This window comes from Mustela lutreola, chromosome 7 (assembly GCF_030435805.1).
Source record: "Mustela lutreola isolate mMusLut2 chromosome 7, mMusLut2.pri, whole genome shotgun sequence".
NCBI classification, from domain to species: Eukaryota; Metazoa; Chordata; class Mammalia; order Carnivora; family Mustelidae; genus Mustela; species Mustela lutreola.
In genome coordinates, this window is record NC_081296.1 from 105,216,842 (window position 1) to 105,243,323 (window position 26,482).

At 36.4% G+C, this 26,482-nt stretch overlaps 1 protein-coding gene across 2 annotated transcripts in view; it reads left to right on the forward strand.

Annotated features, from left to right (window-relative positions):
* The window catches only part of ATL1 (atlastin GTPase 1), a 70,029-nt gene that overhangs the window by 19,494 nt on the left and 24,053 nt on the right, over window positions 1–26,482 (forward strand). For both annotated transcript variants that reach the window (XM_059182052.1, XM_059182053.1), the window contains exons 2-6: window positions 9,253–9,500; window positions 11,491–11,625; window positions 12,354–12,458; window positions 14,436–14,486; window positions 16,821–16,877. In XM_059182052.1, the coding sequence (XP_059038035.1) occupies window positions 9,253–9,500; window positions 11,491–11,625; window positions 12,354–12,458; window positions 14,436–14,486; window positions 16,821–16,877 (596 nt within the window). The remainder of the gene's footprint in view (window positions 1–9,252; window positions 9,501–11,490; window positions 11,626–12,353; window positions 12,459–14,435; window positions 14,487–16,820; window positions 16,878–26,482) is intronic.

Consider the following 26,482-nt stretch of genomic DNA (forward strand, 5'->3'; position numbering starts at 1 on the left):
AGATTCCTATCTTCTAGCTTGCTAATTCTCTCTTCCATCTGATCTCTCTTTCCAGTGCATTCTAACTCATTCTTCATTTCATTTACTGAGTTCACCAGCTTCAGAATTTCAGTCTCTTTGGTAAATAAAGCACTCCTTCTTTTCATTGTTTTTCTTTTTCTTTTTTTTTCAAAGACTTTATTTACCTATTTGGAGAGAGAGAGAACATGGAGGGAGAGTGAGAGGGAGAAGTAGACTCCCTACTGAGCAGAGAGCCTGATGTGGAGTTCAATCCTAGGACCCTGAGATCATGACCTGAACAGAAGGCAGATGCTTAACTGACTGAGCCACCCATGTGCCCCTATTCCTTAATTTTATTTCTGAGATCATTATATTGCCTTTCTGAGTTTTCTTGTGCTCATTGAGTATCTCCACAAAAGCAATTTTTCTTAGAGATTTATTTTATTTGAGAGAGAGTGAGAGAGAGAGCAAGCACGAGTGGGGGGAGAGGCTGAGGGAGAGAATCTTGAGGGAGAGAATCTTCAAGCGGACTCCCCGCTGAGCGTGGGTCGTGATGTGGGGCTCGATTCAGGGCTTGATCCCACCCATGAGATAATGACGTAAGCTGAAACCAAGAGCTGGACGCTTAACTGACTGACCCTCCCAGGCACCTCTGTAACAGCAATTTTGAATTCTTTATCAGATCACAGTATTCCATGTCTTTGGGTTTGGTTGCTGGAAAATTGTCATTTTCTTACTATAATACCATATGACCATGAGTTTTTTGTGCTGTTTGATGAAAACTGCCTCTGCTATCACATTTGAAGTTACAAATACCTTTCTCATTTAGGCAAGGTTTTGTTTGCTTTGATTTCAACAGTTCAACAGGTTTGGTAAATTAGGAGTCTTTCTTTGTCTTCCAGAAGGTGGCACTATAGTTCAAGTTTTTGGTTTCCATTACAGCAACGTCTATGTCTCTGTGTGTATCTATGTATATGTATATATGTGTATGTACATATATATGTAAAGCTGGCGGGGGGGGGAATAAAAAAAGGGCGGCTGCTTTAGAGTTGGGGGAGGTACTCAACACTTGGGATTTTGGGTGTGCCCATAGCTGGAGGCCAGCCCAATAGGGACTCCTTAAATGGAGGAGGTGGGGGTCCCAGAGGTCCTAGGTGGTTCTTTTGCCTAAGACAAACAACAGGAGACATTTTCTTTCAGTTCCTACTTCTCTTTCCTTTCCCTCCCCCCATTCACTGCAGTCTTACCTCAGAGAGAGCAAAGGCCCCCCCAGCTGTGGAATGCAGAACCAGCCTGCAGACCCCCACTCCCTGCCTTTATCCTCCACCTCTTTAAAGGCTTGTACTTGGTCCCAGCTACTGCACTTGATGCTGGAGGCTCTATAGCCCTAGGCTCCATGGCTTTTTCTCTCTCCCTGCAACCTCCTCTGCAGTCCAGTCCACCCACTTTTCGGTGCATAGATGGATGGATCTCTTGGGTGTCCTAGTAAGCTGTGGAAAGGCCTGTTCATTCTTTCATTCTTTCTTTCTCCTCCTCCTCCTTATTCTTCTTCTTTTGGTTACAGATGTCCAATTACTTGTAAATCAGAGAGGAGAGAAAAAAGAAAGGATTCATGTCACCATGATGCTGATGTCATTCTCCACATATTATCTTTTAAATATCTGTAGGATCTGTAGTGATTTCCCTTTTCATATCTGAAATTGTTGATTTGTGAATTTTTCTTCTTATTTTCTTTTATTAGTCTTAGATTATTAAATCATTCTTGTTGATCTGTATTCCCGGTTCATTGGTTTCTGACATCTTTATTCCTACTTTTTCTTTTCTTTGAATTTAGTGTTATTCTTTTTCTCACTTAAGATGAATTTATATTGTGCTTTTTCAAACATCTTTTCTACTGTAAATTTCAAGATGTAAATTTCTTCTAAGCAAGTTTCTGTTATATCATATTTTCACTATTTCTGTATAAATAAGCTACCACACTCCAACCTACTGATTCTAACATTTATATAGAAAGAGTCAAAATTGCCCCAACTGATAATAATTAGAAGATAGGAGACAGGCTTGCTGTACTACATGTAATGGCTTTTCATAAATCTGTTTGATTAAGATAGTGTATATTGTTGCTGATGAATGGACCAGATTCATTAGATTATTTAGTTTACAACATATTATGATTTCCATTATGATATTTTCTTTTATCTATAGGTTATTTAGAAATTTACTGTTTAATTTCAAAATATTTAGGAATTTTCTAAATTTATACTTATTTCTAGTTTAATTTCTCTATTGTCAGAGAACATACTTTTTGCAGTATTTTAGAAATTTGAAATGTGCTTAGATTGGTATATGAACCAGTACCTGGTCTATTTGGTGAATATCCCATATGAACTTTAAAAGACTATATGATTTTGTAATTATTAGATGTCAGTTTGGTCAGGCTGGCTAATTATATACTGTTTAAATGTTTTACATCTTTGCCTATATTTTGTCTGAAATTTTAGACAATGGAGAAAAATTCTTAGAAAGATAAAATGCACCAAAAAATTTCTGAAGAAATAAAAAACTTTATTAGTACTAATGTCACTATTGTATCTTTAGTATTAATAAAATTGAGATAACAGTTAAAAATCATCTCACAAAGAAAAGAGCAGGTTCAGATGGTTTTAAAGCAAGATCTATCAAAATTTCAAAGAACAGTTCACCCTAATTTTTTGTTACAAACTCGTTTTGAAGATAGAAAGGGAAACATTGCTAAGTCCTTTTATAAAGCTAATATAACAGAGTATTAAACTAGCCAAAGACAAAAATGAGAAAGGAAAATGATAGACTCAATTCATTGGTGAATATAGATGCACATTTCCTAAACAAAATTTTACCAAACTGTATCAATAGTATATAAATATTGTACCCTGAAAATACTAGGTTTAATAAAAAATGTAAAGCTGTATTACTCACTACATTAACAGAGTGGTGGTGGAAAACCTGGTGATCATCTCAACAGATACAGAAAAGATATTTGATAAAATTCATTTTCATTTATGATTTTTGAAAACTCATAGTAAACCAGTAGAGAAGTTTTTTAATAAGATAAAGTTACCTTCCAAAGCACACCAAACTATAAGAAATATGAACTCAAATATTGGAAGCAGTCCCATTAAAATCAGGAAGTTATGCTCACTAAAATCAGAAGTTGTGTCCAGGATTCCCTCTGTATTCAACATTGTATAGAATGTCCAATAATACAAGAAAGAGAAAGGAAATACATAAATATTGAAAAGGTAGAAACAGCACTTCATTATTTTTTAAAAATTAAATTTATAGGGAATAGCAGTTTCAATATGAGACTGATCTATTAAAGTCAGTTATATTTCTTTATCCAAGCAATGGCTATAAAACATAATTAAAAACACAACAATGAAACAAGGTATAATTAGGAATAAAATCTAATGTACCTAGCAATAAATCCAAAAAACCTACTTTCCTCAGCACCCCAAATTATAAAAACTTTATTGAAGAGAGATAGCTCATGTTTGTGGGTTGGAAGACAGTGTAACAAAATTGATTCTTTCCAAATCAATCCGTAAATTTAATGTAGTTTCACAAATTCAACTAACTTGTTAATTCCAATATTTATATGGGAAGGGTCAAAATTGCCAAGGCGTGATAATTAGAGGAATATGATCATAATGACGTTTTATAAAGCTATTTCAGGGGCACCTGGGTGGCACAGTTGGTAAGGCGTCCAATTCTTGGTTTTTGGCTCGGGCTGTGATCTCAGGTGGTGATCTCAGGGTTGTGAGATCAAGCTCTGCACAGATGCTGCTTGAGATGCTTTCTCCCTCTCCTGCTGCCCCTCCCTGCTCTGTGCTCTCTCTCTCTCTCAAATAAATAAATAAAATCTTACTGAAAAAAAACTGTTTTGATTAAGATATTATACTATTGGTGTTGATGTAGACAAATTATTTAATAGATCAGAACCAAGAGATTAGAAACAAAGTCATTGTGTATGCGTGTGTGTGTGCTGTTTTTCCAACAGCATTTGCTCATTTTGTGCCTGTGTCATATTTTAGTAATTGTTGCAATATTTCAGACTTCTGAGTTTGATGACTGTGAGGGGTTCAGAAAGACTTCAGTGGGGGAAGTAACTGAAGATGTGTTGGAAACAGTGCGAGATATAGAAGTGGAGCATGAAGATGGAACTGAGTTGCTGCAACCTTAGGATAAAACTTGGTTGAGTGAGGAGTTGCTTCTTACAGATGAGCAAAGAAAGTGGTTTCTTGAGGTGGAATCAATCCTGGTGAAGATGCTGTGAAGACTGGAAATGACAACAGAGGATTTAGAATCTGACATAAACTTAGTTGGTAAAGCTGCGGAGGGTTTGAGAGAATTGATTTCAATTTGAAATAAGTTCTATGTGGGTAAAATGCTGTCAAACAACAGCTATGCTATAGAGAAACCATTCACAAAAGGAAGAGTTGGTCAATTCAGCAAACATCATTGTTGTCTTATTTCAGGGAATCGTCACAGTCATCCCAGACTTCAGCACCCATCACCCTGCTCAGTCAGTAGCCATCAACATTGAGGCAAGATCTTCCAACAAAAGAAAACTCAGATGATGATTAGCATTTTTTAGCAATAAAGTAGTTTTAAATTAAGGTATATATTTTGTTTCTTTTAGACATAATGCTATTGCACACTTAATAGACTATGATGTTGTATAAATGTAACTTGTATAGGCACTGGGAAACCAAAAATTCATGACTTGCTTTATGGTGGTGGTCTGGAACTGAATCTGCAATATTTCCAAGGTATGCCTTCAAACATAAGAGAGGATGTCTATTTAAATATGTTTTAAAAGATTTAAATGAAAGGTTATTTAAGAACCCAGTTTGGGGCACCTGGGTGGCTCAGTGGGTTAAGCCTCTGCCTTCAGGTCAGGTCACGATCCCAGGGTCCTGGGATCGAGCCCGGCATCTGGCTCTCTGCTCTGCGGAGAGCCTGCTTCCTTCTCTCTCTCTGCCTGCCTCTCTGCCTACTTGTGATCTGTCAAATAAATAAATAATTTTTTTTTAAAAAGAGCCCAGTTTATTCAAAACTAATACTCTAAAGAGTTGATTTGAGGCTAGGTCATATATCTGATCTGAAGAATTAATTGGTGTATGTTTCGACCTTCTGTTCTTTTGATACAAAGCAAATGAGCCCATTTATGTGGTGTCTAAGAGTTATTTTATTTCCCTAAAGAGACAGAATATTATAGTAGAAAGGCCTGGGATGAAAGTTTACATACCTGGGATCTAACCTCAGGTCGACAGTTATTAACTATGTGAACTCGTATCTATCTCTTACTAGTAGGCATGCTTTTGGAAAATTTACATCGCCCAATTCTTAATGTCCTCATGTGTCAAAAATACAGATAATAATGAATACCTTGCTGGAATATTAAAAGGAATAAATAAATAGTAACACAAGAAAGCATCCATGATAGATTTCCTGCTACAGAAATTCCATATCCTTTTCTTGGTAAGGTCAGTTACATCTTTGGCTTTCATTTCCTAAATCCATAGTAATACTAACAGCATTTACGATGTACCAGCCACTGTTCTAAGTGTTACCTGAATATATTAATTCACAGCAACCTTATGAGGTAGACACAAAGAGGTTAAACAACTTGCTGAAGGTTACTCAGCTAAGAAATGGGAAAGCCTTTATTCAAATCTCAGCAGTCTGGTTTCAGAGCCTGTGTTTTGTTTTGTTTTGTTTTGTTTTCATTTTTTATAAACATATAATATATTTTTATCCCCCGGGGTATACGTCTGTGAATCTCCAGGTTTACACACTTCACAGCATTCACCATAGCACATACCCTCCCCAATGTCCATAACCCCACCCCCCTTCTCCCAAACCCTCCTCCCTCCAGCAACCCTCAGTTTGTTTTGTGAGATTAAGAGTCACTTATGGTTTGTCTCCCTCCCAATCCCATCTTGTTTCATTTATTCTTCTCCTACCCCCTTAACCCTCCATGTTGCATCTCCACTTTCTCATATCAGAGAGATCATATGATAGTTGTCTTTCTTTGACTGACTTATATCGCTAAGCATGATACCCTCTAGTTCCATCCACGTCATCGCAAATGGCAAGATTTCATTTCTTTTGATGGCTGCATAGTATTCCATTGTGTATATATACCACATCTTCTTGATCCATTCATCTGTTGATGGACATCTAGGTTCTTTCCATAGTTTGGCTATTGTGGACATTGCTGCTATAAACATTTGGGTGCATGTGCCCCTTCAGATCACTACGTTTGTATCTTTAGGGTAAATTCCCAGTAGTGCAATTGCTGGGTCATAGGGTAGTTCTATTTTCAACATTTTGAGGAACCTCCATGCTGTTTTCCAGAGTGGCTGCACCTGCTTGCATTCCCACCAACAGTGTAGGAGGGTTCCCTTTTCTCTGCATCCTCACAGCATCTGTCATTTCCTGACTTGTTAATTTTAGCCATTCTGACTGGTGTGAGGTGATATCTCATTGTGGTTTTGATTTGTATTTCCCTGATGCTGAGTGATATGGAGCACTTTTTCATGTGTCTGTTGGCCATCTGGGTATCTTCTTTGCAGAAATGTCTGTTCATGTCTATACTCAGCCTGTGTTTTAACTCCTAGACTGTACTGTCCTTCTAAAGTAAGGGATTGTAGGCTATACCAGTAGTTTATTGTCTGTTTTGCTGCATAATAACCACAAAACCTCAAGGGCATAGAACAATAGGCGTTTATTGATCAGACGTGTTAAAATAGTTGTTAGGCAACTGTTGGTCTTGGCTGAGCTCCCTCATATAGCTTGGGGTTGGTTTGCCATGGGGCTTGGTGGGAACTGGGCTGTTTGCCTTTGTTCCTAGTGTCTCTCATCCTGCAGCAGACTAATTTGGGAATATTCACAAGGTGAATGACAGAAGTGAAAGAGCAAAATGGAAACAGAAGCCCTTGTCTAAGAATTCTCTGCTGTGTCATGTCTGCTAAAGCAAATCACATGGCTGACTCCAGAGTCAAAGTGGAAGGGCATTACGAAGTTACATTACAAAGGCAGTAGATAGAAGAATGTGTCACTTGACACACTTAAGTTATTTTGTAATATACCACAAATGCCAGGGTCTAGGGTTCTAAAATTCTTAAATATTAAGGATTAATTCTAAAAGTTGATCTCTGTCAAAACTGACAACTAAATGGAAAACTTTTTTTCCTCTTACATATGAAGAAACTAAACATCAGTTTCAAAATGACTTAACAAGAGAACAAAATTTCTTTGTCTCTATTTTTGTTTTTACCTTTTGTCCCTCTTCACCTATTTCTCTACCCACAGCACCCCAATTTTGGCAACCAGCGGCTGTTCTCTGTACCTATAAGTTTGTTTGTCTGTTTGTTTGTTTGTTTTTAATTCCCCATATAAGAAACCATACATATTTGTCTTTCTCTGTTTGGCACAATGTGCTTGAGGTCCATCTATGTTGTTGCAAAGAGCAAGATTTCATTATTTTTTATGGCGGAGTAATAGTCCATTGTGTATATATGTATGTGTGTGCACACATATATGTACATACACACAATAATTTCTTTATCCCTTCATTCATCAGTGGACACTTTAGTGGTTCTTAGACTGTTTCTGTATCTTAGGTATTATATGTAATGCTATAATGAACATAAGGGTGCACACATCTTTTTGAGCTAGTCCTTTCATTTTCTTCATATCAATACCCAGAAGTGGAATTGCTACATCATGTAGTAATTTTATTTTTAATTTTTTCCATACTGTTTTCCACAGTGGTCTTACCAATTTATATTCTCACCAATTTACAGAGGAATGCAAAAGGATTCCTTTTTCTCTATGTCCTAGCCAGTACTTGTTCCTTCTCTTTTTGATAGTGGCCATTCTAACAGGTATGAGGTGATATGTATTTGGTTTTGATTTACATTTTTTTTTTTGTCTTTTTTTTTTTTTTTTAATTTTTTATTTTTTATAAACATATATTTTTTATATACATATATTTTTATCCCCAGGTCTGTGAATCACCAGGTTTACACACTTCACAGCACTCACCAAATCATTGGGGAGGGTATGTGATTTGATTTACATTTTTTGATGCTTAATGATGTTGAGCATCTTGTTATGTGTCTGTTGGACATTTGCATGTCTTCTGTAGAAAAAGTTCTATTCAGATCCTCTGCCCATTTTTAAATTGGATTGTTTAAGGGTTTTTTGTATTTAGTTGTGTCAATTCTTTATATATTTTGGATGTTAACCCTTTATCATATATATGATAATTCTTTACATACATATGCACACACATACCCACATTTCTGAAAATAGGCAGAAAGTTCTTCTAGGAATACTTAGTTCAATCTATAATCCCAAAGTAGTGATGATGATGGTGGTGATTAACCTTTATGAGTTTACTATGTGCCAAGCACTGATCTCAGCACTTTACATGTCGTAGCTCCCTTAATCTTTACAACAATCCGATTAATAGGTACTACTAGTAGTTTACATTTTATAGATGAAGAGTTGGGAGATTTAGTAATTTCCCAGGGTCACACAGCTTTTGTTTCAGATCTTCACACCAAATAAATTTTTCTTTAAATCGAATTATGTCTAGACCCCTTTGCTATGAATTTGAAGGATGTCTGTAATCTGGCCCTATCCAATTTAAGTATCTGTAAATTCCATTGCTAGGAGTTATAGTCTTAGACAGTTAAGAACCTAGGATTTTGTAGATAGGATGCATGTAATGAAGGGAGCTGAAAACTGGGTGCTTAGAAACTTATTCCAATTTCAAAAATATGTGATGAGTCCCTGTATGTATTTCCTCCTATGTATGTTCAGTTTTTTAAAATGTTGCAAGGATCCTTTATGTGAATAATTTAACTTATTTCTAGGGGATAAGTCATTTTATTCCTGTGCTCCATAAGTAGAATCCTTTCTTTGATTTCCTTTCTCACTCTGCAAACAGATCTTTGCCTTGGAGTATTCTTAAGAATAAAATTCTCTTTGATTTGGTCACATAATCAGAAAGATGAGCTATAAGTCTTTCTGAGACATAAATCTTTCTGAGACATTTAATGACATTCATATATGTCATTAAAATGAGCATTTTTCATTCCATTGTGCCCCTGTTTCAGATATTTGAAAATTGAGAGGTATCAGTACATTTCTTGGTATTTTGAAATGATTAGCTGAATAAATTGCTATTTTATTCAACAGGCGGGTTTTCAGAAAAGACATATGAATGGAGCTCAGAGGAGGAGGAGCCGGTGAAGAAGGCAGGACCAGTGCAAGTCCTTATCGTCAAAGATGACCATTCCTTTGAGTTAGATGAAACTGCACTAAATCGGATCCTTCTCTCGGAGGCTGTCAGGGACAAGGAGGTTGTTGCTGTATCTGTTGCTGGAGCATTTAGAAAAGGAAAATCATTCCTGATGGACTTCATGTTGAGATACATGTACAACCAGGTACATAAAAATGCTTTACAGTTTTCTTGTTTCTGTGTTTGTGTCACTTTGTGTTTTTATTTAGTAGTCTCAGGATTCCTACTTCCGTTTTCACATACACTGTGCTAGAGCCGTTCCAGCTTCAGTGCTCTGGACACTAAACTCCATGGACCACTTTCCCACATTTCCCTTGGAATAGAACTTATTTTTTTTATTCTTTTAGAATGAGATGCATCATAGTGATAGGATTATAAACTTTACATGTTAGAGTGTTTAAAATGTATCAAATAACTTTTATCCTAACTTTTTTATTATAATCATTTTCTCCCCAACATTTATTATGACAAATTTCAAGCATGCAGCAAAGTTAAAAGAATTTTACAGTGAAGACCTAGGTATCTGCTGCCTAGATTTTACCATTATCATTCATATTCTTGCTTTATCACCTGTGTCTCCAGCTGCTGTTCTCTCTTTACACCCATCACTGCATCTGATTTTTTAAATTCATTTCAAAGCAAATTGCTGACTTTGGCACACTTCCTCACAAATATTTCAACCTGTATCATTATCATATATTTCCATGCTTAGTTGGTTTCTTTTGTTGTAAAATTTACATTACAGTTACACGCACAAATCTTAGGTGTACATTTGCTTATTATTTTTTGAAATTTTATATGCCTACATGGGCCCAACTTCTAGCAAGTATATCTTGCTGTTACCCCAGAAAATTCTTTCCTATCTTTTCCCACTTGATTCTCATCATACCCCACCCCCAAAGGCAACTAACAGTGTCCTAACATTTGAGACAACAATGTGGCACAGAACTGAGTCTTTAAGGGACCTAGGATGAACCAAAAGCAGGAAGATAACAGAGTCAAGGAACAGAAGGTTGGGAATGGAGAGCATCCCAATATATTTTCTACCCTTTTACCCATAGCAATTCAGTTGCGAATATGGATGTGGAGGCAGAATGGACACACTACCCAAAGAAACTGTGTTATGTATTTATACCATAATTATTTATTTGGGATTACTCTTTCAAGTTAGAGTATTTTTGAATAGTTTTGTAAAGTTAACTTCAATATTTTCTATCTCTAGCTTCAGTTCAAACAAATCAAGACTAGAACTGCCAAAATATTTTAGGCTTTGAAACCAAACAGAACTCTTGGCATTCTCTGTTTCTAGCATATCAACGTTAGTATGCTACTTAACACGGTTGGGAAAATTAAGTGAACAAAATTAGTCTCCATTCTTTGGGATTATACAGTTTTAGGCATATTCATAGTTTTAACTGTGAAATAAGCATTAAAATTAAATGCTCAATAACACTCGTCATGTTGCTTGTGTTAAAGAGCACTTGCCAGATTAAAGTGTAACAGATTTCTTATGTTTTTGTTTTTCTGCAACACTACTAGGTTCCTCTCCTCTTGCTGTTCACTCCCTCTTTCCCCAATACCAAAGCATTTGTATGTATTATGACTGTGTATATCCTGACATAATATCCTCTCACCTATCTTTATATCTTTGTTTCTAGAACGCCCTTCCCAGGGTTTGCTCTCCTGGGAAATTCCCAAGCATCCTTCAAATTTTAGCACAAACACCACCTTTAGCACAAACCAAGAGTTAGTTATTTCTTTTCCTATGCTTTTATTTATGCCTAATGCCTAATATACATGGCAACATATTGGTTTGTTAGCACGTCTGTCTGTCTTTTCTTTCTTTCTTTCTTTCTTTTTTTTTTAAGGTTGTGAGCTTTCTCTGGTCTGGAATGATATCTTTGTATTCCCAGAACCTAAAATAAAATGTAGCAGATAGTGCTTCTATCTAAGAATTTTTCTAAGATATTTTTCTAAGTAAAAATACCTTAGATAAAGTAATTGAATCGTACAGTAGATGTGAATATATGGTTTCCTTTTGACTATAGTTGGAGAGAGATACGAACCAGAATTGATGTGTCAAAAAAATGATACCACATATCCAGTTCCATATCACAGACTTTTTAAATTTATAGGAATCAGTCGACTGGGTTGGAGATTACAATGAACCACTGACTGGATTTTCATGGAGAGGTGGGTCTGAACGGGAGACCACAGGAATCCAAATATGGAGTGAAATCTTCCTTATCAATAAACCTGATGGCAAGAAGGTATGATGCAAACTTCGTAAAGAAAATTGAGTTTCACTTGCAAGAGTTATCACTTTCCAGGATCCTCAAAAATGATCTTTTGAGAACCAATTTTGGCTATTTGACATGAAAATTTAAAGGGAAGTGGGTAACATTCTATTGCACATTCGTCTTTTCCTTTCTATTGATCAAGGTGGCAAAATCACAGGGACAATAGAACAGCAGATCAGCAAACTTTTAATTTTTTTAATTTTTTATTTTTTATAAACATATATTTTTATCCCCAGGGGTACAGGTCTGTGAATCACCAGGTTTACACACTTCACAGCACTCACCAAAGCACATACCCACCAAATGTCCATAATCCCACCCCCTTCTCCCAAACCCCCTCCCCCCAGCAACCCTCAGTTTGTTTTGTGAGATTAAGAGTCACTTATGGTTTGTCTCCCTCCCAATCCCACGTTAGTTTGCTGATCTGCATAGTACACAATGGAATACTATGCAGATCAGTAAACTAACGTCTATACTTTGTTTCAGTACTGTTTCTGTTATGTCGGATTATCAGTAAAAACTAATCATTATAGTATTCAGCTAGTTAATATTATTAGTTTCATGGCATATATAGAAAATTACCTTTGAAGTATTCATTGATAACAGTTTGCTTTAGTTCTTATGGTGTTAAATTTGTAGTAACCCTAATACTGCCCCTGTTCTATAAAATATCAGTGATGTTCTCTACTTGCCTGTAGGTCGCAGTGCTATTGATGGATACTCAGGGAACTTTTGATAGTCAGTCAACTCTGAGAGATTCAGCCACAGTATTTGCACTTAGCACAATGATCAGCTCGATACAGGTATGGAATAAAATAAATCCATTATGATGGCTGTTTCTTTAACCAAAATTTATGAATATATGTGTTCCTACATACATGTGGTAAGACAAACAACAGAAATGGTAATATGTTATTTGCCTCAATTAGCTTACAAGTTCTTAGGATTTCTATAAGAGTAGAATTGTTTTGGTTACTGTTACCTAATTTCTGTTCAATTTCCAAACAGTCTATGGTCAGAAAAGTTTGTATTATCTTATTGATAATTTTTTCCTGTTTAAAGCCTATAATAAACTCAATAATATTAAGTTTTATAATGTATGCAGATAGATACATTGAAACTACCTATCGTAAGTTACATTTACTGAAACAAGAATTTTAAAGGCATTTTTTTTACATAGCCAGTATAAACATTTCTAAGTATAAAAACATATGCTTTCCCAGTTTTTTTTCTTTTCTAGAGAGAGAGAGAGTGCATGCATGTGATGTGGGAGCGGGGGTTGCTTAGGAGGGGAAGGCAGGGGAAGAGGGAAAGAAAGAATCCCAAGTAGTGTCCACCAGTGTGGAGCCTGATGCGATGCTCAGTCTCAGGACTCTGAGCTCATGACCTGAGGCAAAATCAAGGGTCAGATGCTTAACCAACTAAGCTACCCAGGTGGGGTTTTTTGTTTTTGTTTTTGTTTTTAGATGCTAGCCCAACTTTTTAAAACACTTATTATACATTTAGATAAGTAAATATCTTACAAAAATTTTTATCTTTGTGGTACTGGGTGACTCAGTCAGTTGAGCCTCCCAGTCTTGATTTTGGCTCAGGTTATGATCTCAGGGTCCTGACATCAAGCCCTGTGTTGGGCTCTATGCTTAGTGCAGGGTCTGCTTGGGATTCTTTCTCTCCCTCTTCCTCTGCCTGTCCCTCTGCTCCCATGCCAAATAAATAAATACATAAAATCTTAAAAAAAAATTTTTTTTTATCTTCCCTTCCTTTTTTCTTTCTTTGTCTTTTTAAAGTATTGCTTTTGAGGTTATTGTAGGCTTTACAGATTGTCCTGCAAGTCCTTGGAGAGTTTTACTATTGTCATAGAACTTAGAACATGAAAGATTTTAAGAGAGTTTTTAGATATTTTCTATTCATTAGAAAGAGTAGGAAGAAATAGTGGCCAAGAAACAGATGGTTAAAGAGAGGTGAGATAGTTTAAAAGGTAGGGAAGGCAAAGTGGTTGGGATAAATAAGTCAAGGCTGGAATTATAAGTGAGCAGAGAAAGATTTCTTCATAATCAGCAGTATAAGCAAGCCTATTAAAACAGGATTGACTTTGCCTTTTTAATATTTATTATTTATATTTTACCTGAAGACATTGAATGTTTTCACTGAAAAATCTAAGTCCCTAGTAATAACTTTTTATTAATTAGAAATAATCTGTTATTTAAATAAGTACACAAAGTATGTTCTTTTTGTTAATACATAAACATATAAGCATCCTTAGCTTTTTTTGAAGTTAGCCCTCAAAAAAAAAAAAAAAAAGAATGTCATCTTAGTGCTGTGATCTGTTCATGAATTCATGAAGCAGTAATGCATATGTATGAAGATATGAGCCTTATATTTGAAACCTAACTTCAGTATGAGAGAACTATCCATTAGGCTTAACAAAATTAATTAATTGTGAAAAGGTCAACATAATTTTTAAGGCAAAATTTTATGTATGGGTTATTCAGATCTAGATTGCTTTTATTTAGTATGCTTGTAAGAATGATTATTTTATTCACTGCTTAGTCTCCAGAGAGGTAGCTTTGATATTTCTAGAACAATTTTATGATCATTGTACTTTGTCTATTGTCTTTCAAGCTTTATTACTTTCTCAAGGTCTTATAAATACCATTATATAAGAATAAACTTCAGAGAGTTTGATTTTGTGAACATTGATATTTATAAAAATAAAACATGACAAAGTAAGTCCTTTGGAGGATGCTAATTATTTTCTCATTTTAACTTTATTTTTTAAGGTATATAACTTATCCCAGAATGTCCAGGAGGATGATCTTCAGCACCTCCAGGTAACAATATGTATACTCTTTTTTTTTTTTTTAACATATCTGGTCATCTTTTGAGGATATATAGATTTTGTTGGGCCTTCTTCTACTTGGAGAACTGAATTCAGAAATATTTAGAAACATAAGCAAATAGAAGTTGTCCTATTTCCAGGTTTCTTGTTTCAGCCCCGTATGGTTATGTTCTTTCTAATTCAGTTTTCAAATTTCTTTGTTACTCTAAAGCTACTTGCTGTTGGCCCTATATATGTGACTATATATGGCAGATTAGAGAAAAGACTCCTTGATTTAAAAATGACCCAAAATGTGTAGATGACCCAGTTATAAAATAAATAACTCATGGAGGTAAAAAGTACATTTATCCCCCATATTTTACAGATGAGGTAAATTTGGCTGAAAATAGTAAATGACTTGCCTAAACTCATGTGGCTAATTAGTGATAGAGTGGGACTAGAGATCTGGGTATCTCATGGGCTCAGTGCTCCTTCCACTCTTGAGCAGCATTTAAATCTCAAATCAGTAAAAGATGAGATATTTCCTTAAGGTAGTTCACAGCTCTCTGCTGTCTTTCAATGCATGTTATATGGTTACAGAGCAAAACCTATTGTTTCTCTGACAGTTTCCCTCTGCATATTTTATAGAAAATTTTGCTTTAAATATATATTCTGTCTTGGCAATAAGAGCCATGTACAAATTTTTTTTTGATTTTTTTTTAAATTTTTTATTTTTTATACACATATATTTTTATCCCCAGGGGTACAGGTCTGTGAATCACCAGGTTTACACACTTCACAGCACTCACCAAAGCACATACCCTCCCCAATGTCCATAATCCCACCCCCTTCTCCCTAACCCCCTCCCCCCAGCAACCCTCAGTTTGTTTTGTGAGATTAAGAGCCATGTACAAATTTAATAGACAACAAAGGATAATAAAGCAGGGTAACCTGTGATGTTGAAAATCACAGTTGGGAGTTCATATCCAGCACTATTCCCAAATACATTTCTAGTATATCACATTACATTTATGACAAATAGGCCATATGCTGAATAATTGTTTCTTACGATAAGTATGATTTATGCTTTAGGCCTGTGTCATAACCTAGCTAATTATTTTCCAAGCTAATGGTATGACAGTGTTCAATACCAGCTTAGGGATTTCTTAAGAAGGCTGATTTTGGATTTTGATATTGAGTAAGTCATCTTTTTCTGAGAGCATTTAAAATTTTTCCTGTAAATGACAACACCTCAGCCTCCTCAGAAAAGATTGTGAATTCCAGTTACATTAGTAGATGATTCTAATGTGAGTGTCTAATCGCTGGACCAGCTGCCTTTTAGCTATGATATTCCAGACTTTCATTGAATCACTCTAATCAGATAGTTAGTAATTACCCTTGGCTTCCTAGATCCTTCTGCAAGAGAGGCAGGGTGGTGCTGTGGGAGCTATCCTAAATGGGCAAAGGGTGGGAGTCCTCTGTATCAGTTCCGCCCCAGCTCTGAGAAACTGCCGTGGCTTGTTATTCTTGTGAATGAAGACTAACCAGCTGGGGAAACCCACTGGGCTGGGCTGGATGAAATGGTCATCAGAGGTCTAATCACAGTCACCCCCTCAGGTCTTTGTTCTCTAAAACCTTACATTTCTGGCAACACAAAAACTGATATGGTTCCTCTCAACTGGGAGCAATTGGAAAGGAGAGAATGTGGTATATCTGATTATATTTTTAAGCCACGTGCCTTTATGCCTTTGTAGTAATGCCATTAAATTTCCTCAGGCAACAACTTCTGTAAATCTGTCCAACATAGTTTATGGCTCTCTGGTCTGATCTGTGCAAGTTCTGCTTTGAAAGGTTATTTACCCTGTTACTTTCTGCCCCATCCTCCTATAAAAAACTGTCCTACATCTTGATATGAAGGTATTAGCCTGAAGTGGAAACTTTATTTTTAACATGTACTTTATGTCCTTAATTTTTTTATTTAAAAATTACCGTAGTTCTGTTAGGGTTGGGGGGATGGGGTGACTGGGTAATGGCCATTGAGGAGGGCACGTGATATAATGAGTACTGGGTGTTATATAAGACTGATGAATCACTGACCTCTACCTCTGAAACTAATAATACATTATATGTTAATTAATTGAATTTAAATTTAAAAATTTCTAAATTTCTGTAGTTCTGCTTTACCTAATACTTAGTTCCTTAAAATGACTATTGTAACCTTAATAATAGAGTATTATGTCTCAGTGAGGGAAAAAAAAGAGTGGAAGAAAGCACAGAAGTAGAACTTTGCTGATACTGAAGTTTTTCTCTGTGGTGTTTGTGTGTGTGTGTATGATTTTCCGTCTAGCTTTTCACTGAGTATGGCAGACTGGCAATGGAGGAAATATTCCTGAAACCATTTCAGGTGAGTGGAGTGTAAAATGATGGTAAATTCTTATTAAATTTTCTGAAGAGCATAAAGGTATATTAATTAATTGGGAGGGTCACATTTCTTCCTTTTTTATTTCATTCAAGAAGTACTTTGATAACTTTGTTAATGCTATTTGATGCCAAGTAGGAGATTAAAATAAGGAAATAAAAAATTAACAAACTTTTTTTTAAAATGGGAAGATGAAAAGATGAACTAGATATTTTGGTTTCTACAAGAGTATCATCTGTTCTCCCCTAAATCCAACCCTAGAGATGTCACAAAAACAAAAAATTTTAAAAATTGATGAATTTATCAAGCATTAAAGTTAAAAACAAACAAGATTCCTGGGAAAATAGAAGGGGTTACAAGACGCAGCAAAAGCTAAATGAGTACCAGCGACAGGATACTGGGTGGGGGCGAGTTTTTGAAGGTGTTTTTTTCTTTCTTCCTTCCTTTTCCTTCTTTCTCTCTCTCTCTCTCTTTCCTTCTTCCTTTCTTTCTTCCTTTCTCTCTCTCTCTCTTTCTTTCTGTTTTATTTATTTAAGTAATCTCTGCACCCCATGTGGGGCTCAAACTTGTGACCCCAACAGAATCCCATGCTCCTCCGACTGAGCCAGCTAGGCACCCCACTTTTTTCTTTCTTATACATTGATCTGTGTGAACATCACTTGCTTCAGTGTACTGGGTGTCAGAATAGCAACGAGCTCAGCCTCTGCTTGGAACAGCAGGATAATGTCAGGGCAATATCTGAGCTTGTAGTGAGTGGTATAAGCAGGTTATTTTGCGACTAATGCCCCCTTTGCCCCAGCCTTCTTTATAGATCAAGAACCAGGAGATTATAATGAAGTCAAAGAGCCTTAAAAATCTGGAGGAGGTACAGATTTAAACACCAATGACTGCTCACCTGAAGCACGATGGCTTCAGCATAGGCTTATCAGAGGGGCTCAAGCTAAGTCTTAGACTAAATAAAACATGGAAGGGAGGAAGGAAGGGATGGAAGGAGAAAAGCACCTCTGAAAAGCTTGCCCCCACCCAGTATCCTGTGTCTGGTACTCATTTGCTTTAGCTGTGTCTTATAACTGTTCTGGTAAGTGACATGGAGAATGGAGGAGGCTAAGCATGTGTAGGGGCAGGTGGTATATGGCAGATCTCTGTACCATCATTTCAGTTTTATTGTAAACCTAAAACTCCCCTAGGAAAATAAAGTCTTAAAACAAAACCATTCAAAAATGTTAAACTGCATTAAGAGAAAATAGGAAAAGGACATAAAGACAATTCACAGATGGAAACCTGAATGGCTAATACTTTTTGAAAGGATGTCAAGTCTCATTGATAATCAGATAAAAATTAAAGCAGTAGGGGTGCCTGGGTGGCTTAGTGGGTTAAAGCCTCTGCCTTCGGCTCAGGTCATGATCCCAGGGTCCTGGGATTAAGCCCCGCATTGGGCTCTCTGCTCTGTGGAGAGCCTGCTTCCTCCTCTCTCTCTCTGCCTGCCTCTCTGCCTACTTGTGATCTCTGTCAAATAAATAAATAAATAAATTTAATTAAATTTAAATTAAAAAAAATTAAAACAATAAGATACCATTTTACACTCATAGGCAAAAAGTTGAACATGGGGATAATACCAAATGATAACTAGGATTTGTGTAAAGAGGAGCACTTGGGCCCTGTTGGTGAAGGTGCAGATTGGAGAAGCTATTCTGTGAAGCCGGGGAAATGTATAAGGACAACCAGTGCAGCACTGATAGAGTAGTAGTAGCAGGGAGTGGATAGCAGCATAGGTGAAAAGAACATTCTGGAATATTTTGCAACATCCAAAGGCAGTGAACCCATTGTTATGGAGTAAGCATGTATAGAGTGTTAAAATCATACAAATTAAGTAAGAAAGAAGTTTGAGATTTGTAACACAGTATTACTTATGATTACTTAGAGGGGCGCCTGGGTGGCTCAGTGGGTTAAAGCCTCTGCCTTTGGCTCAGGTCATGATCCCGGGGTCCTGGGATCAAGCCCCGCATCGGGCTCTCTGCTCAGCAGGGAGCCTGCATCCCCCCCCCCTTCTCTCTCCGCCTGCCTCTCTGCCTACTTGTGATCTCTGTCAAATAAATAAATAAAAATCTTAAAAAAAAAAAATACTTATGATTACTTAGAATGCTCTACATACACAAAAATAACACATACTAGAGTAAGTTTGTTTGAGAGCAGACAGTTGAATGGAAGTGGGGATCTGGAAACATAGGATAAAGCAAGAAAGGGGCCTTTGCATGGAGAGATGATGGTGTGCTTTCAGTGAAGGAATGTTGGTCTTTCCCTGAGGTCTAGGGAAGGCGGTGGAAAGAAGAGTCCAAGTAGAATAAAACCAGTCCCTGCTTACAATCTTCTTGTAGGCTTACAATACCTATTAGACTCTGTTACCTTTATTTTTTCTAAAGGTTTTATTTATTTATTTGACAGAGAGAGGAGAGCACAAGCAGGGCGAGCAGCAGAGGGAGAGAGAGAAAGCAGGCTCTCTGCTGAACAGGGAGCCCTATTCGGGGGCGTGGTCCCACCCCCTCAGATCATGACCTGGGTCCAAGGCAGCCACTTAACCAACAGAGCCACACAGGGACCCCAAGATTGTTACCTTTAAAAGATAATAGTCAGGTTGAAAGTTGAAGTATTATATAGTAATTGGGCTATTAGCTTTGATTTTTCTCTTCTCTGAACCTGTTACTCTCCAGATCCATTGGGATTGACTGGGAACTCTGTTGTAAATTCTAGAAAGAATTTTTAAATCTTACCAGCAAAAGTTACTGCCTCTTACACTTTCCCAGATACATTAAAATGAAAAGCGAGTAACCTATGCTTTGATTAGAGAGAGAGAGAAAGAGAGAGTGGGGGAGACAGACACAGGGAGAGGTACCGCTTTTGGTCAAAAAAAAAAAAAAAGAATTGAGAACAAACAATAGGAAAAAAAACTTTAGAAGATTATCATTTGTTGGCAAACTGGTGGCATTTTGAAATGTCAATGAAAAAAATTTTGATTGAATGAGGAGTCAAGAATGACTCCTAAACAAGTTGACACTTGTAAATCAAAGTATCTGAAATTGAAATGTGAATGTCATTAAGCAGCAAAAGTGGCTTCCAAAGATATTTAGTAATATTTAAAATGCAAGCAACCAAATCAAAAGAACAAAAAATACTACACATCATGAAATTAAAAGATAATATGCTAATGTATTCAGATCTCAGAATGTTTAAGATATCACCAAATAATCCACATGTTTTATTTATTGAATTTTTTAAAGACTTTATTTATTTATTTGACAGAGAGAGAGAGTGGAGAGAGGGAACACAAGCAGGGGAAGTGAGAGAGGGAGAAGCAGGCTCCCTGCTGAGCAGGGAACCCCATGCAGGGCTCGATGCAGGGCTCCATCCCAGGACCCTGGGATCGTGACCTGAACCAAAGGCAGACGCTTAACGAGTGAGCCACCCAGGCACCCCCACGTTTTTTAAAACATCATTAAGACCAATGTTAAAGAATTTACTACCTGCAAAATAATTCACATTTAAATTAGAAAAAATCTCAAGAGAAAAAGTTCAAATATAGCTTTTAAAACAAAGTTCAATTGGGGCGCCTGAGTGGCTCAGTGGGTTAAGCCACTGCCTTCGGCTCAGGTAATGATCTCAGAGTCCTGGGATCGAGTCCCGAATCGGGCTCTCTGCTCAGCAGAGAGCCTGCTTCCCTCTCTCTCTCTGCCTGCCTCTCCATCTACTTGTGATTTCTCTCTGTCAAATAAATAAATAAAATCTTAAAAAAAAATAAAATAAAAAATAAATAAAACGAAGTTCAATTAATTCATCAAGCTATTTTTAGAGGTCACCACTTCCAACCTTTTCCTCTGTCTCAGAAGGGAGCAGCTTGATTTATTTGGATAAAAGTGTGGATAAATTTTAAACATTGCCTGAGACACTAAGATGGGAGGTAATGAAATTTAAAAAATAATAATTTGTACTCAAAACTAAATTTAACAAGTTTAAAATAGAAGAATTCTTACCTCTGAAACAGTGAAATTGTAAATAATGAACAAGATCTACCACAGGCAAAAAAAGGTAAAGGCAATTAGCAAATGAAGTGAATCTCTAATTAACAGATTAATTTGACTCATCAATCAAAGCCAATTTATATCAAACAAACAAAATATCTGTTGTATTTTTAAATTGTTTTTATGGAGGGCACAGATTGCATGGAGCACTGGGTGTTATATGCAAACAATGAATCATGGAACGCTATATCAAAAACCAGTGATGTACTACTATATGGTGACTAACATAACACAATAAAAATAAATATAATAATAAAATTGTTTCTAAGAAGAGAACTAAAAGAGCAGTTAATTTAATTTTTTTCTTTTTCATTTTTTTTTTTCTCGCCTTCTGGTAAAATTTTTTTTGAACTGTTGAGAAGTGAATTCAGTTTTAAAGCAGTATTGAAGTGTAAAGTTTAGCCAATGGTGTGCTGATAAATGTTTACAACTGGCTGGCAAGGAGGGAGGAGGGTTCTGATTCAAAACGTTTACTGATTTCTGAGGTACAAATACTTTTACCATGACTGATATCAAACTGCCCATGAGATGTCAACTGACTCGTGAAATTCCTCCGACTTTAGCAACTGCTCCTTGTGAGCCCATAAGAACCAGCTCTCCAGTATTTAGCACATGCAGGAAGTAGAACCCATCATCACAAGACCTAACACTTGAGGACTGAATTGGCCAGTGGGCACACCCTGGCAGAGGGCATCTATGGGAGGGGAGCTTCTGGGAGCAGAGAAATGGGATGCCATTTCTATGTACATTTGTATGTATAAGGGCTTAGTGACTTAAGGTTTACCTGCAATAGGAAGATAAGAAGGATTAAACCCTAAAAAACATTCCTGCACACAAACTTTAATTCTCTTCTCTTAGAAGCTTTATTTTGTCCTCAGCACATGTTTTAGGTCTACTTACCTTTATTCTCTGCTCTTCCACCTCCTTAGTGATAAGTACTTCACCTTCTGGATTAGTTAATTCATCCCAATTTTCTCCCATAGCATTTTTATGAACCATTTTCATATGCTTAAAGGCCCTCCAGCACCCTAGGTCTTAGAAATAGATTTGACTCACCACACCCACACCCACACCCACAAATGATAAGTATGTGAGGTGACGGATATGTTAGCTAACCTATTGTGGTAATCATTTCACAATATATATCTATGTCACATTATCATGTTATAGACCTTAAACATACACAGTGTTGTATGTCAATTACATTTCAGTAAAGCTAGAGGGGAAACAGATTAGAATCCTCTTTGTGAGATAAAATGAAACTCAACTTTTCATGTTTCTTTTGGTAGAGATGTAATTATTAGTGAGCAGCTTAGTCCATGCCAGCGTTATGGTTAAACTGAAATTGGTGGAAATTAACATAGAGGAGGCATATAATAATGTATTGTTGTATTAGGACAAACCTCCTGTTTCTCACAATTTCTCATTCAGATTGGGCCTACATGTGGAAAATTGGGAATTATTTTACTATCGTTTAGTTACTTACACTTAAGCCCCCTTTATTCCTATGATTTAAAAATGTTCATCTATAAAATAGTTCTTTCATAGTGATTTGAGCCACTTTAAAGCAAAATGATCTTGGTCAAATATCTATGATGACTGTAACCACCTAGCCCTACCATGAAATATGGGACTTCACTGAGAAAAATGAAAGGCTGTTGTTTGCCTGGTCAGGCTGTAAATTAAAGGAGAAGATAGGATGGTAGGGCTGAGAAAAAGGACAGCTGTCTGAGAAAGCTACCTTATCCTATGTTCTGCTGAGAGAGTAATTTAGCTGATCTGAAAGCTGTAAGAATAAGAATAAATATTGATCCGGCATGTAGAAGCAGGTCAGTGGTATACAGCAGGATTTTCCCAATGTCCATATTTAGGTATCTGAAACGTCTAGAAGGCCTGTATAACAAGAGCAATTTATTGAGCATTTATTTGTGCCAGGCAATGTGCTAAGTATTTTTCTTATGTTATTCAAATGACACTCACTGTAGGTATATAAAAATAAATAATGTTCCTTTTTTACTCTTTCTCTTTTTTAACTGATAAGGAAACACTGAGGCACAGCGTAGTTGAGGAACTTGTCCCTAGTCACAGAGCTGCTCTTCAACCTATGTTGATAGGTAGGCCACAGGTTCAATACCCCAGCACTCCACCACCCTTCAGTGCCTCTCTTCCTCCCCCTAATCCTAGGCTTCCTCTTCCTCTTCCTCAGCTGTGTCTTGTAGTCTTAGATTTGAATGTACACATCTCATCTCACTAAATTATAAATACCTTAAGAACAGGAGTTTTGTAGTTTACATTTTTTAGTGGAGTACACCGAAGTTCATACAGCAGATGTTCAATTACTGTTTACTAATGATGCTGTCATATACCTATTTGGAATTGTATATAGTTCACATATAGGTAAATCCATTGGACTCAAATTGAAAGACCTGGATTCAAGGTCTGGTAGAGCTATTACATATTCATTCTAGTATTACCCCTTTACATTTTTAAGATAAAATCCATAAACAGTATTAAGTCACAAATTGTTGTGAGAGGGTCCAAAATATTTGTACTGGGCATGACCCCTTCTTGAACTGCAGAAACACAACCATGAAATTCTCTTTCAGTGGGTAAGGGTAGAGAGTTTCTGAATTAAAAGTATGAGTTGTTAGGAGCTCCTGAGGTGGTTCATTTGGTTAAGCATCTGACTCTTGATCTCAGCTCAGGTCTTGATCTTAGGGTCATGAGTTCAAGCCCTGCATTGGGCTCCCCACTGAATGTGGAGCCTACTTAATTAAAAAAAAAAAAAAGTGTGGGGTGGTAATACAAAACTAACATATCATTAGTTAAGACTAACAGAAAAATGTTAGATGTTTTCAGGTAGCCATAGTGATTGTATATGATACCTTCAGATTTAAATATGATCCTAGTACACAGTCTGAAGATGCTTTGAGTAGTTAGACAAGGATGCAACTGCTCTGAGGCAAGAGGATAAGCCTTGGCTAACTGGCTCAGGGGATTGGCCATAAAAGGCAATGAGTCACTGATGTGTGCATGTTGTAATTTAGTACCTGCTTTGGCCTCATTTTTTTATATATGTAAAAAAGAAAGATTTATGTAATTTGGAAGGTACTAATCTGGACTCTCATAGATTCTTCTCCAACTTTTCTGCTTATGTCCTTTGTGATTTTTGTTCAAAGGGATTCTTCAGTCTCTCTCTCTCTTTTTAAAGATTTTATTTGTCAGAGAAGAACGCATAAGTAGGGGAGTGGCAGGCAGAAGGAGAAGCAGACCTTCCCACTGAGCAAGGAGCCCGATGTAGGACTCAATTCTAGCACCCTGGGATCATGACCCGAGATGAAGGCAGTCTCTTTTTGAGTCATACGCACTGTAGGTATTTTTAGCCAATAAAGGACGTTGGTTTTTCAAGTGGATTTTTTCTTGCTGTATTTATAGGTGTCCCTATGGATAGGGTCCTGATTCTTAGAGAATAGAGGATATTTTGTTCTTCTTTTTATCTGGAGGACCATAAATTTGTTTTGATTTCTACTTTTTTAACTATTCAAGGCTCTCTGAAAAGTCAGCTATATATTGGAGATTTTTAAATTGACGATTTCTCATTCAAGCTTTTTTTTTCTGATTCCTGTATTTTATGCTTGAGCCCATTAGAAAAGAGAAGACAAGGTTTTTACTTTAGCTATTTAGATACCCAGAGGATTGTTTGAAAATTTCCTGAAGTCTATTTGTAATGTTTCCTATGATTGATCTTTATTTTGTTTACAATTTTGAATCTTTGACCAATTATTCTCTAAGAGAAAGTCTTCTGAAATGGCCTCATATGATGGTTTGTCTATTTTTCTTGCCCTCTAAAGGCTATTAAATGTTTTAATTTATCATGGTTGTTGTTATTATTATTATTATTATTTTGAAGAGCTGGGTTGTTTGAATGTTCTCTTGGTCTTTTTTTACCCTATTGATTTTAATAATTTTTTTTCTCTATCTGAGGGATAACAATTAAGTAAACTAGTTGGAAAGGACTAATAGTTCAAGTCAGTAAATAGTTAACAAATCCTGAATTATGCAACAAATTTCTGTCTTCTTGGGTTAGAAAAATTTCTTGAAACTCAACTCTAGATCAGAGTTTAAATTCAGCTTCTATAGTGCCTTCTGGTCTAGCAGTTTGATGTTGTTTGGGAGAACGTGGCCAGTCCCTTTCTGCAAAAAGTCCTGCGGAAATCATTCAGGAGGTCAGGGGAAGGAGCAGGAGAGATTGAAGGGATAAAGTGAAGAGAAAACTGAAAGAGGTACAAGGAGGTAAGAGAATCAAATTGGAGTCAACTTTTGTTTTGAGGTCTCAGTTTACTAATTAAAGAGGCTAACTAATGAGTGTTTGATATTTTATTTTTATCTCTTAATTTTTATAGAGCTCCCCTTAACTGTATTAGTTATTTATTTTGACATTGTACAAAGATCACCATAATGACCACTGTCACTCTGAATTTTTTTGAAAAAGGTCATTTATTCTTCTAAGTGCAATAGCTAGGATTATAGTGCCATACAAATAGAAACCAAGCATTTTTCTGGGAGGAGGGTCCAGCTTTGATATATACAAGCCTGCAAAATTTGGTCAAAAGTGTGTGCTTTGAAAAGCAACTTGGTTCCTTAGGCCAGCAGAGGTCAGGATAGTGCTGTATAATCAATAATCTAATAGTCATTGATCCTGTGTTCTGGACTAAACACAGTGACTCACAGATTGACAAGACTGAGTGTCCCCTTAAAAGTTTTGTAGGGCTCCCAAGGCTAAGTTTGACTAATGAGTTTTGTGTAAATTTGCTGCCAGTTTAACAGACCTCCAATCATTAGTCTTTGGGGCATCTTGATTGGTCTGGAGATTTACTAAGTTTATGCATCTATCTGTTCTTTCTGGACCACTTCCCCATACATTCAGTGACATGAAACAATTCAAGGCAAAGGAAAAATACACGAGGCAAGACTTTATATGAATTACCAAGCAAATGAAAGCAAAGCAGGGAGCAAAAGCATAAAGAGATAATAGCAAAAGTATTTACTGAATGGTATACCTCCAAACCCGAAGTTCTAATAACCTTATACAAAAATTGGGTCTAATTACTTATCAAATGAGTACTCTTTCAAAACTAAAGGTTGAATTGCCCTATACAAAGACTTAAAACCAATGACCTTATATGAAGACCTATTGGGTCTTTATAACAAAAACCCTAGGATAAATGAATCAGTGACAAGAGCTCAATGAAACAAATCAGAACTTAAATCAGATAATTGTTGAGACATTCACCTGGAAGTAAATTTGAAGGACAAATGGAATTTTGGAACAAGGGACAAGAAGAATTCACCTGTTAGTCTGAGGGTCAAAGGACTGCTGCCTTTGAGGGGCATCCAGAACTGTCAAAGGATGAGACCGCCACTCAAAATCTGATACAAAAACCAAAGCTGAATTTATTGCTTTATTAAGTATAAGATATATGTTGGTGAGTCTTAGCCTTGCTAAGCAGAGCAAAC